At 36.3% G+C, this 11,950-nt stretch overlaps 3 protein-coding genes across 5 annotated transcripts in view; 2 read left to right on the top strand and 1 right to left on the bottom strand.

The window, feature by feature from the left end:
• Positions 1 to 409: 409 nt before the first annotated feature.
• On the bottom strand, positions 410 to 5,341 carry LOC115241286 (protein FAM122A). Of its 2 annotated transcripts, XM_029816978.1 has the most exons (6): positions 5,103 to 5,341; positions 3,642 to 4,311; positions 2,731 to 2,794; positions 2,056 to 2,444; positions 1,740 to 1,883; positions 1,185 to 1,413 (listed from the first exon to the last, which is right to left on the bottom strand). In XM_029816978.1, the coding sequence occupies exons 2-6, from the start codon at positions 3,752 to 3,754 to the stop codon at positions 1,185 to 1,187; spliced, it is 939 nt and encodes a 312-aa protein (XP_029672838.1). In that variant the 5' UTR covers positions 3,755 to 4,311; positions 5,103 to 5,341. The 2 variants fall into 2 exon arrangements, with proteins under 2 accessions (XP_029672839.1, XP_029672838.1); XM_029816979.1 differs by lacking the exon at positions 5,103 to 5,341 and having other exon boundaries at positions 410 to 1,413; positions 3,642 to 3,754.
• Positions 5,342 to 6,734: 1,393 nt separating this feature from the next.
• Positions 6,735 to 9,905, top strand: LOC115241283. Its single transcript, XM_029816970.1, has 6 exons — positions 6,735 to 7,173; positions 7,262 to 7,549; positions 7,658 to 7,766; positions 8,007 to 8,354; positions 8,444 to 8,765; positions 8,852 to 9,905. The coding sequence occupies exons 2-6, from the start codon at positions 7,281 to 7,283 to the stop codon at positions 9,382 to 9,384; spliced, it is 1,581 nt and encodes a 526-aa protein (XP_029672830.1). The 5' UTR covers positions 6,735 to 7,173; positions 7,262 to 7,280; the 3' UTR covers positions 9,385 to 9,905.
• Positions 9,906 to 10,284: 379 nt separating this feature from the next.
• The window catches only part of LOC115241284 (lysosome-associated membrane glycoprotein 1-like), a 4,198-nt gene continuing 2,532 nt past the window's right edge, over positions 10,285 to 11,950 (top strand). Inside the window, exons 1-2 of one of the 2 annotated variants that reach the window (XM_029816973.1) lie at positions 10,285 to 10,442; positions 11,496 to 11,950. In XM_029816973.1, the coding sequence (XP_029672833.1) occupies positions 10,394 to 10,442; positions 11,496 to 11,950 (504 nt within the window). In that variant the 5' untranslated portion in view covers positions 10,285 to 10,393. The remainder of the gene's footprint in view (positions 10,443 to 11,495) is intronic. The other variant, XM_029816971.1, reaches the window with a different exon arrangement.

Here is an 11,950-nt window from a genome sequence, read left to right on the forward strand (position 1 = left end):
ACGCTCTTAGCGTCGCATTTTATTTAAATCTTTAATGCGTATTTTAGATATGTAACATTCTCGGTAATATCGCCTACAGATTTAGTTCTACTGAACTTGAAGTACTGGATATACGGCCGTCTGTGTAAATACTGGACATCTGCACTCTGTGCCCTTTTTGTCCTTTCGCTCGTCACGATCGTTGCTCTTACACGGTTTTCATATCTCCGCTTGTTTTGAGCTTTTGATATGCCTTAATTGCGTATCTGTATGTTACGCTCAGTCTGTCCTTTGCGTGACAGGTGGAAATTCAGTATCGTCATCCAGGCGGAACGGACCGCTGCCTTTCGGTGGGCTTTCCGTCGCTGCTATCATCTCCTGATACTTCTCAGACTCTACAAATCCATTTATATTCAAATTATAAAGTTTCTTCATCTTCGCATTATCTCGGAGCGGATATAACGATAAAGATGTATACAGACGATTAGCGTTCAATGATATATGATATATTTTATGCATTCAGATATATGTATATATATTCCCGCATGATCCTTTTTAGTGTAAATACAATCTTCAAAATCTATGATTTCAGGATTAGAATACAAGCGCTCTACGAATTCGAATACTCGGGAGTCATTGTTTTTATCTGAGTGCAAATAAAAAATATTTCATTGACCATTGTCTCACGTCACATTGCCGTGAAATACATTCACCAATGAATTTGTTTATGATATGAAACAATGATGGCCTTTAAAAAAAAAAGAAAGAAAAAAAGAAAAAAAAAGAAAAGGAAAAAAAGAATGAATCATTTTATAGTACGAACATGCTTCGCTCTGGAATAAATCTAATAGAACGATACGATTACGGGACACATGAAGCATCTTCCCGTCGATATGTATATAAGTAGCATAATAAAGGGAGGAGAACACTCTTGGCGCTACAGTTACTCATACATCAAAAGAAGAACTATTAGAGATGCTTGTCCTCTAAAATACATCATACACTTGCACTAAAGTTCCAAGTGATCCATGTCCCATTATGAGAACACTGTCTTTTGTCACTTTGAACAAGATCGACGAGAAGGATACACCGAGCTTTGGATTCAATATGCAGATATCATATTTCCTACATCGATATCCCAAAAATAACCAATATGACACATTAAATCTCTAAGCTCTCACACGTCCGACAACGGTCTCTCGTGTTCATCTGTGATTGTCCTGATTGATCTGATCGACACGGATGTGATCTGTCGGTTTACTTTGATTACTTGCATCTGATAGGGAATCGCTGTCACTGTTCGGAACTGCGCGAACCGGCGACGGACTGTCCACTGGCCGGAAGGAAAAACTAGGTGAATCCGCGCTCGATAACGACTCAGGTGTGCCAACGGAACTAATAGTCCCTGGAAGTGGGCTGGATAGTGTATCCAGCCTGCAGGAGAAATGATTAGAGAATTTGATAAGTTATATTATAAAATCATCCCATAAGTACTCGTCATTCTATGATGTTTAGGAAACGATCGTTTCTTCGATAATTTGACTCAATATTTAAAAATCTAGAGATGTTCAGTGCAGTAAATTAATTAAATTAAGATCTTGGCAAGTTAATTTTAACAAATTAATTTCTCCTTTTTTCCTACTTAACTTGTAACTCGTCCAAATCTTTGAAATATTTGATATATATATATAAAAAATATAATTTACTAATCTCATTGTGATTTTAGAAAAAATAAAAAAAGGATCAATGTAAAAGTGTACCTGGATACAACTGATGTCAATAAACCAGAAGTACGTTTTGCAGGTGGCTGCAAATTATGATCCATCCCCGCCTCGTCTAATTCAAACTTTCTTTTGACTGGGCCCAAGCAGCTTGGCCTTATCGCGATAGGACTTAAGCTGCGCCTGTTATTTCATATGATATCCATAAGAAATAATAATGTAAACATGAAAAAATAATGTATAAATTATAATATAACTAGTCTTTTTTTTAGGCTAAAACTAACAGGCTTATGTAATCTTCTAGTAACAACAACTTTAAATGAGATAAACTTGCAGTGCGCAAAATATAATCTACCTTGTGGCAAACGCTTTTCTCGTAGGACTAGGAGACAAATTGTTCTTCCAAATATGAATGCTGGGAGAATAACACTGTCTTTGATTGAAACCCGATCTTGTGGGCGAAGGTGAAGAACACTGCGATGAGCCAATAATGGAAAGATTTAGACTTAGGGGATCTAACGGCCTCTTTGGTCGTTCCATTTTGTTAAGCTGCTGTGTAGAAGTCTCTGAGTCTTTGAACGATAGTCCTTCTGCCTCCAAAGTGAGATCCTCCCACGATTGCGATATTTGCATGGCACTGTGAATTTCCTTCTCGTGTGCAGCTTCCCGGCCAGCGACGTCTACGCATTCTTCCTGTCTTAATTGACTCACACGTGGTGTCAATCTAGGAACATTACCAGGACTCTAAAAATAGAAAAAATGAAAGAATATTGAAATAAAAAAATATCAATAGTTTCTTTGAAATTATATAATGTATAACATTGTGAAATAAATATTATATATTTGTTATTGATCAGGTTTTTCTCATTAATTACAATGTCAATTTAATTTTATCTTATAAAACAGAAAACAAATGATACATTTATTGGAATAACAAGAGAAATATAGATAATACCTGATCAGTATCAAATAATTATGTTGACTACTGATTAATGAAAAATAAGAGAGCACGCAAGTAACATGATCTTACACTGGTGCTGAAGCGTCGTGAACGCGTAGAATTAGAAAATATATTGTAGGTTGACACAGCATCCCTGCAAATAATAACATAAGAAATATTTAAAGATAATTTAGTGCACATTTTTTAGTTGCGCAAATATCAGGATTGTTGACATATATTATGAAAGATTTTTTCATTGAATTATATGACAAATGTTTGAAAATATAGGCAGAATTCAAATCTTAATTAATTTACCCTAAATATTGTATAAGTTATGCAGCATTTGTATAGCATAAATTAAAATTTATTAAATGTAGCTTAAAAAAAAAGATTTGTATATTTTAATACACAATATTTTTATCAATATTTAAAATAATTGCAAATTGTTACCAATAATCAAAGTAAAAAAAACATACATATATTTTTTATAATATAATTTCTTACATCTCTATGTATTTCTAAAAATTCTTAATATTAAAATAAGCATAATGCTTATATATGCTTATATATTCTTATACAACTCATGTTTTTATCTTTCAATTTTGCTTCCGATAGGGGAAATAATCTAATATTATATAAATGTATTTATGTATATTAACACATACATGAAACTGTCTTACTACATGAACATGCATCTGGAAAAAGAATTGCTCTCTCATTTAACACTCCATGCAAGGCTGATACTTTCTGAGTTATGCAGTTTGAGCGAGCAATATATTAATTATTCGCCCACAAGAACCACAAATAACAACTCTTGATGATGAACAATAATATTATAATTACAATTATATGGTACATACTAGACTTTAGGATTGGATCTCAAAGACCTCAAATGATTCTTGTATCATTGTCCTGAATCAGGAACAACAAACAACCATGCTATACTCAGGGGCACAATTAGAGTATTCTCTTGAACAAACAAAAAGAATCTGCAGACGTACCTCGAGGATGATGTAGACGGTGTAGTGACGGACATGGTCGCGCTGCTAATCTCGTTAATCATCGGCGCACTGCTGGATCGCTTCAGGCTTACGATCGGACAGTCAACATCCATGATTGACGGGGCGGCACGCGGCAGTCCCAAATGTATTGAAACAACGTGGTGCAACGTCCACGTGGTAGAGGCACATAGAAGAGATCTCGTGGATAACCCGAAAGTACCCGACAACGTCACTTTCGTCGTCGACTCCGTTGAAGTTTTCGCGACGGTTTCTCGATTGCGGCAGGATACGATCCTCCGTGTAGCACCGTACGTCGTCTTCGTCGGCTATCGTTGCTGTCGCGGGCATCGAAGTATTTAACTACTCATTATCTTCGGGAAGATACTGAAGAACATACTGAGTATTTTTCACGACTTCCCTGAGACTCATTTTCCGGAGGACGACACGATTATCGCGGTCGTACACGAGCTTCACAGATAAGCCGCCCAAGGAGAAGTAATTGAGATGACTCGGGACCGGTTCGCGAAGGGACCGACAGATCAAAGTCGGGCGAGTCTGGCAAAGTCTCGTCGCTGCTGCTGTCGATATTAGAATGCTGGATGCTGTTGTATTTGTGCGGGGTTCGTTCGGTGATGCGACATATTTTATCGACCACTCTCTTTTGTGGCTCCTGCACAAGCACGCGACAAGATTATATGTACTACGAGAAATAATTGGATGAGAGAACTGTAAATTTTTGGAGAATTTTTGGAAAGGATCAGATAAAACGTGATTGGTCATGCCATGTTGTTTTACAGATGTATCAAGAATAACATGGCATGCATTTCATTTCTTTCCTTTCGATTTCCTCTAGTTATTTTTTTATTCCGGACAAAACACGAATTTGAATATCAAAAAACTTCTGGAGCATTGCAGAAATGTTTTCTATTGCAAGACTGCAATATTGCAAATACGAGATACGCAATGTTTTATTTTGTTTTATATATATCTTATATATATTCTTTATATATAATTATTAATATATATATATTCACATTTTGATATAGTACTTTTTATACATTATTACAAATATATTGCTGTATAATCTTAGGGTTTGAATAAAAAGAATAAGGAATATGGAATCGAGCATAAATAATTATAAAGAATTAAGCTCATATCAGACTACACATTAAAGATTAGAGATTGGAATTTAATTAGAACAAAAGGAATTTGAATTCTTTTGTCCTGATTGATCATATATTTCAATCTTCAATATACATAATCTTAATTCTTTACAAATCCTTAAATTTAATAGCATATTTCTTATTTCTTTTATTATGTCTAAATTCTTACTGGAATCTTTCTTACAATTCAACTTATCTCTATGAGTAATTTGCAAGATTGCAATATTGCAATAATCTATACATATTAGTTGAATGTTTATCCGTTATAGTTGGAAACAACGACGAACTAAATACGTACGTATTAGTATTTTACAAATCGCACTGTGCGTCCCGAAAACTTCTCGAAAACGAATTCTGCATTAATTCAAAATCAAACGTTCTTTCAAACAGTTCTAAGAAAGACTTTTCCCAGCCGTTCCACCAAGTGCGACTTTCTTTTCGAAAATTGTCGTCTTGCGAGCGGAAGCCGTGAAAGAAAATCTGACGGATGTCGTCACTCGCTCGCGTCCTTCGCGAGAATATTGCAACAACGTGATCGTCGCGGTATGTAGAGCTTTTCCCCCCTTTATAGCAAAATCGCTGTAATTTATCGCACCACACGCGCCACAGTAAATTCAATCTCACATTCCGGGCCGCTAAGAATCGGAGATGCCCGGTCGCCTGCTCGCCCGGTTCTCCTCTTGAAACTCGGTCTGTCTGTGTTCACGGTTCCCGATGCGGCTTCTGCCACGCCAATTGTCAAAACGACAGCGCATTGTATAACCTCTCCTCTCGTCCTCCTTGGTCGTACCGACTCCCAGTGAACGATGTTGTCGTTCGCATCGCGCTCGATCGTCGTCGATTCAAATTTCGATCGAGCAACGATAATGACGTCGACGACGATATTTTCGCGATCCTCGAGTCGAATATCCTGATCACGCTTATTTGCATCCGTCATGCTAACCTTCTTTCTAATATCGTGAATTCGAGCTTCAAGTTTGATTTGTTAAAAAAAATTCGCGATTTGAGTTGTAGCTTCTTCTAGAAGAGACACGGAGATTACACGATAATGATGGTAAAAGTTTCATCCGCGTTGACGAAAGAAAGTCACGAATTTCTGTTGAAGATATCTGGCTAATTCTCTTCTTGATTTTGTTGCGCAGATTGACTGCTGTCCATACAATGGATGTGAACACTGGCAATGATGATGATGTATCCTTCCACTTGGGGGAAATGTTTGACAGTTACGAAGAGCTGGAACAGAAGCTGGACAGATTTTCAAAACACAGTCTGGTACATTACTGGAGGCGAGATAGTAGAACTGTTAGTGGAGCTCATATGAAGACTGCACGACCTATTAGCGAACGATTAAAATATTATTCCGTTAAATATGCTTGCATTTATGGTGGCCAGAAATTCTTACCACGTGGTGCTGGCAGAAGACAATCTCAGTTAGTTTTCTATTTCTTAAAGGATATATATCCATGATATATATAAGTATCAATATTTGTTTATAATTTCAATACAATATTTTGTTCTTACTGATACATGTTATATAGATCTATACGAACAAATTGTCCTGCTCACATTATGCTCAGGGCATCTAAAGATGGTACAAAGTTGGAAAACAACGACGAACTAAATACGTACGTATTAGTATTTTACAAATCGCACTGTGCGTCCCGAAAACTTCTCGAAAACGAATTCTGCATTAATTCAAAATCAAACGTTCTTTCAAACAGTTCTAAGAAAGACTTTTCCCAGCCGTTCCACCAAGTGCGACTTTCTTTTCGAAAATTGTCGTCTTGCGAGCGGAAGCCGTGAAAGAAAATCTGACGGATGTCGTCACTCGCTCGCGTCCTTCGCGAGAATATTGCAACAACGTGATCGTCGCGGTATGTAGTATGCAAAATCGCTGTAATTTATCGCACCACACGCTCCACAGTAAATTCAATCTCACATTCCGGGCCGCTAAGAATCGGAGATGCCCGGTCGCCTGCTCGCCCGGTTCTCCTCTTGAAACTCGGTCTGTCTGTGTTCACGGTTCCCGATGCGGCTTCTGCCACGCCAATTGTCAAAACGACAGCGCATTGTATAACCTCTCCTCTCGTCCTCCTTGGTCGTACCGACTCCCAGTGAACGATGTTGTCGTTCGCATCGCGCTCGATCGTCGTCGATTCAAATTTCGATCGAGCAACGATAATGACGTCGACGACGATATTTTCGCGATCCTCGAGTCGAATATCCTGATCACGCTTATTTGCATCCGTCATGCTAACCTTCTTTCTAATATCGTGAATTCGAGCTTCAAGTTTGATTTGTTAAAAAAAATTCGCGATTTGAGTTGTAGCTTCTTCTAGAAGAGACACGGAGATTACACGATAATGATGGTAAAAGTTTCATCCGCGTTGACGAAAGAAAGTCACGAATTTCTGTTGAAGATATCTGGCTAATTCTCTTCTTGATTTTGTTGCGCAGATTGACTGCTGTCCATACAATGGATGTGAACACTGGCAATGATGATGATGTATCCTTCCACTTGGGGGAAATGTTTGACAGTTACGAAGAGCTGGAACAGAAGCTGGACAGATTTTCAAAACACAGTCTGGTACATTACTGGAGGCGAGATAGTAGAACTGTTAGTGGAGCTCATATGAAGACTGCACGACCTATTAGCGAACGATTAAAATATTATTCCGTTAAATATGCTTGCATTTATGGTGGCCAGAAATTCTTACCACGTGGTGCTGGCAGAAGACAATCTCAGTTAGTTTTCTATTTCTTAAAGGATATATATCCATGATATATATAAGTATCAATATTTGTTTATAATTTCAATACAATATTTTGTTCTTACTGATACATGTTATATAGATCTATACGAACAAATTGTCCTGCTCACATTATGCTCAGGGCATCTAAAGATGGTACAAAGTTGGAAGTGACAAGTGTCAATAATGAACATAATCATGAAATCTCAGAGGTACACAGATTTGAGCAATTTATTTTATTATCCTATGTATGAGTGGAATTTTGTAATGAATGATAATATCCTGAATTTAAAAAAAAAAATGATTCTAGATACCAAAATAAATCAATACTTTTTTATACAAGATTTCATTTTTGAGTAAAAAATATTGCTTTAGGGATCTTATGATTTTTAATACTATACAATGTTATATATTTGTATTAGATTTTTACAAAAAAGTATTTTATCCAATAGGAACTGTTTAAGAATCTTCCACAAGAAAGAAAGCTCTGTGGTGAAATCAGACAAGAAGTTCAAGACCTTTTGCAATTGCATATTGATCGTAAAAGATTGAGGGAGTATGTGCGACTGCGTACTAACAAGATATTGCGATCCAAAGATCTATTCAATATAGCAGCAGCTAATAAGCAGAAGAGAGATATCACACCGGAGCGAGCATATCAGTTATTTAAGAAGATTCATGACATTGAAAAGATGCAGGCCAGAAATAGCAATAGAAAAATGTATCCTGAATCAGAAGATGAGATTGCGCAAACCATAAAAAGAATGAAAAAAGAACAGGAATCTGCCTGGGGTCAAGATGTGAGACATAACTATATTCACTTTACATTCATCTTTTTCATATATGTGTATGAATGATAATATGAATAAAAAAATATTTTTTTTCTTAGAGATTATCGACAGAGTTAGAAGTGAGCGAGGGTAACGATGGTGAAGATTCTTATAGCGGTCAATTGACGCAAGAAGAGGTAGTCGATGAGATTGATACAAACGAGGGCAAATTATTAAGAGCGGATAACGAAGATGACATAATAACGGCCGATGGAGAAATAGTGGGTGAGCTGGTAATGGAGAATGGCGATCCTTCAGTGATAGTTGAATCTATTGTTAACGCGGACGGTTCCGTTTTCGTCGACGAGAGGGAATTCAACAGTTATTGCAACGATCCCTTATCGCACACGGTAGATGATAGCCAATCGCCGAAGTCGCGTGGTAAATTGATTTTTTCTTTATAATGATTACAATATGAGTACAATAAAAATATATGAAAAAATTAAAAGAGAAATCTCGCATATTAGTTTTAGACATAGAAACCATCGCTCCGACTACCACCATCGAAAAAGTCACAAAGGAAACGTCTGCTTCGCCTAATCACAAATCGCAAACCGATCCTTTGACGCTGCAACAGTCGCCAAAGTCACCTGGCAGCTTCCGCGAAGCGGATTCAAGAATTTGGATCATGAAGGAAAGCACTTCCATAGAAACGGAACCAGAAAGCGGGCCCGAGAGCGAGACGAATACGACGACTAAATCGATACCTATAATGAAGTGTGATATAGAGACGCCAGAAGTAGTATTATCCGATGAAACGAGTCACCAATTGCTTCAGGAACAATTGGCGGTATTGCGCGCCGAAAAGGGAAAACTGTATCATGAAACTGAAGTGTTGAAACTGAAGAAGGACAAGTTAAAGTTGCAGATTAATTGCTACTCAAACGAAATAAGGAAACAAGAGATGGAGAGGGAAAAGCTCAGGCTTGAAATCAAGCTACTTCAATCTAAGGTTATGGAAGACACTAACGATGTATCACACTACATTTTTGTGCCTTAAATTCTTTGCTTTTATTGTAAAGTGATTGTAAATAATACTTTGTGCTGCTTAAGACAATATACTTGCATGTGGATATTATATGTTTATATATCTAAATATATGTTTATCGCTACAACAGAGTTTTATCTGTGAGATTATCAAAATGAATATATTGCAAACTCATATTGGAAGCAATAAGCGGATTTTCTACTAATTCTGTAAGATATTCTTCCACATTGAATGTATGATATGTGATAGATAGTATGACTGTATGCATATAAAATTGCGAATTTTATATGATATTAATTTATGAATTAATTCATGCTAAAACATTTCTTTGATTTCTTTGATTTCTTTGATTTCTCACATACAATTTCACTGTCTTGTAAAGTTCTTGTAAAATAAATGGCTGGTATTTTTATTTATCCTAATTAGTTTTAATGTGTTTATATACTATTTTGGGGAAATTTTGTTCAACATGATATTTAGTATGTTGTATATTAAAGATTTTGTCTTCATTATTTTAATAAAAATTATATATGTATGTGTGATCTTTTTCATTTTATGAATTGTGTATTCACACAAAATAGCTAATTATAAAAATAAATTACTATTAAAAATATTTAAGTTATGAATAAAGTTATAAATAAAGCTATATACTGAGCTATACACATTTCATGAAAAGTTTCTTTACAGAGAATTGTAAATTGTCGTATTTCAATTATCAGTTGGCAAATTGAATATCTTAATTGTCGCGTTTGTCTCATCATTTTTAGCTATGACAAGGAAAAATATTTCAATATATTTTATTACGAAATTATATCATTTTTTATTCACACAAACCGCCATTATCCCCACTCGCCGTACTGGATATAGTCGGGACAGATGGCAGTAAGATCGCTGTTCTCGAATCCTTGCGGTTCTTCGATAGACTTTTCATTTTCCTGGACCGCGCAGATTGTGCACATACGTACCGTACCATAGTAGTTTCCGACTTCACTTGTCCAGACTTGTTCAAGCGTTTGACGATATGCTGAGACCCCTGCTGCTTTTGTGCTGGGCCGCGACGATTGTGTCAGGTAAACAAATTTGCGGCGAAGTTTGCGATTTCATTATCGTCGTGCGACAATGACAGCTGGTGTTCGCGGAAATGTACTCTCGCAACATGTATTCGGCGATGTTGGGCGATTCCCATCATCGTCATTGTCGTCATCGTTGTCGCTTTGTGCATGATTCTTGGCAACAAATAAAAAGAGGAGAAAGAAACATTATATTGCTTTTCTAAAATTGTATTCTTGCATCGCAATAGCTATACCGAGCATGAAATTAATAATTGCGCCTTCAACTCTCAAGACGCCATGATGAGGCGATCGTATCTATCTACTGTTCGGCTTTTTTGAACAAGGATATTGTCAAACGGAAAACTCGAGTTTAGCAGCACTCGCGTGATTCAATGCATGATGATTAATGCTTAAAACAAAACGATCACTCGGCATACGCGTGAGATGACATTGCGACAGGTTCTTCCGGGAAGGAGGAAACCAGATCTCGCATCTCGCTTGTTTCATTGTATTGTATGTAATATTACGCGATAAGGACTATCGCTTTCCTGGAAAAAATTTATATTGCAGATTTAATCGGCTACAGATGACGCCTCTCTCATTAAATCTATCATTATGAATTCAAAATGATTTTAATTTGCTAAATATATGCATAACGTTTCTGTCTATAGTACTGAAGTTTATCTCTTTTTTTTTTTTTTTATGTTGGACTTTGTTCTTTTTTATTTAACACAGTTGACAGTTTTTTTTTCACGCAGTTTATCATTAATATGCAATATGAGCAACTTAATTCTAGAAAAAATTGATATATTTAAAATAATATATAGAGATATTGTGTGTATATATAAAATTTTTAATACTGTCTATATTGCATTTTAAATTTGTATATCTTTTAAAATTAGAGATGGAAGAAAACATTGAAAAATATTTCAATTTCAAAAACAGGTTTATAATTAATCTGCTATATCATTTCCTATTTTGAAGACCTTTATTTATATATGACCTTGAAAGTTGAAAAAAGTTGGCCTGGTATAATACAGAAATGTAATTGTGCATGTATGATTTTAACAGCTGGCGGCAAGAATGTCATTATCAATAATACAAGTGTTCCTGACAACTCGATCGGCAACAATGTAGTTACAAATTCTGAATTGCCATTGAGAACCAGTAACCTACCTGTATCTCCGATCGACGAAGATGCACATGTGCCATCTGTTCTACCAGAGTCAAATAAGTCAGCTACTTTAGGGGTTCCTTCTAATGAAAATATGCCTTCAAATGATTCTATGACTATTTCACCTACAACAAAGCCAACAATCACATCAACAACTGTAACTAAAACTACAACATCTACATCTAAGCCAACTACAACATCTACATCTCAGCCAACTACATCTACGTCTGCACCAACTACAACATCTACACCTAAACCAACTACAACACCTACACCTAGTACAACCACACCAACACCAGTGCCGACAACACCATTCCCACCCCCAAGTACTGGAAAATGGAAAGTTCAGCAG

This window comes from Formica exsecta, unplaced genomic scaffold, assembly GCF_003651465.1.
Source record: "Formica exsecta isolate Colony F162 unplaced genomic scaffold, ASM365146v1 scaffold475, whole genome shotgun sequence".
In the NCBI taxonomy this organism is placed as follows: Eukaryota; Metazoa; Arthropoda; class Insecta; order Hymenoptera; family Formicidae; genus Formica; species Formica exsecta.

Excerpts from the sequence above, each read along its gene's own strand:
- LOC115241286 (XM_029816979.1), bottom strand. The coding sequence starts at position 3,754 with ATGGATGTTGACTGTCCGATCGTAAGCCTGAAGCGATCCAGCAGTGCG. Across the intron at positions 2,445-2,730 it reads CACGACGCTTCAGCACCAGT|AGTCCTGGTAATGTTCCTAG; the intron begins GTAAGATCATGT and ends TTCTATTTTTAG. Across the intron at positions 1,884-2,055 it reads AGAAAAGCGTTTGCCACAAG|GCGCAGCTTAAGTCCTATCG; the intron begins GTAGATTATATT and ends ATGAAATAACAG.
- LOC115241283 (XM_029816970.1), top strand. The coding sequence starts at position 7,281 with ATGGATGTGAACACTGGCAATGATGATGATGTATCCTTCCACTTGGGG. Across the intron at positions 7,767-8,006 it reads ATAATCATGAAATCTCAGAG|GAACTGTTTAAGAATCTTCC; the intron begins GTACACAGATTT and ends TTTATCCAATAG. Across the intron at positions 8,766-8,851 it reads CCAATCGCCGAAGTCGCGTG|TTTTAGACATAGAAACCATC; the intron begins GTAAATTGATTT and ends CTCGCATATTAG.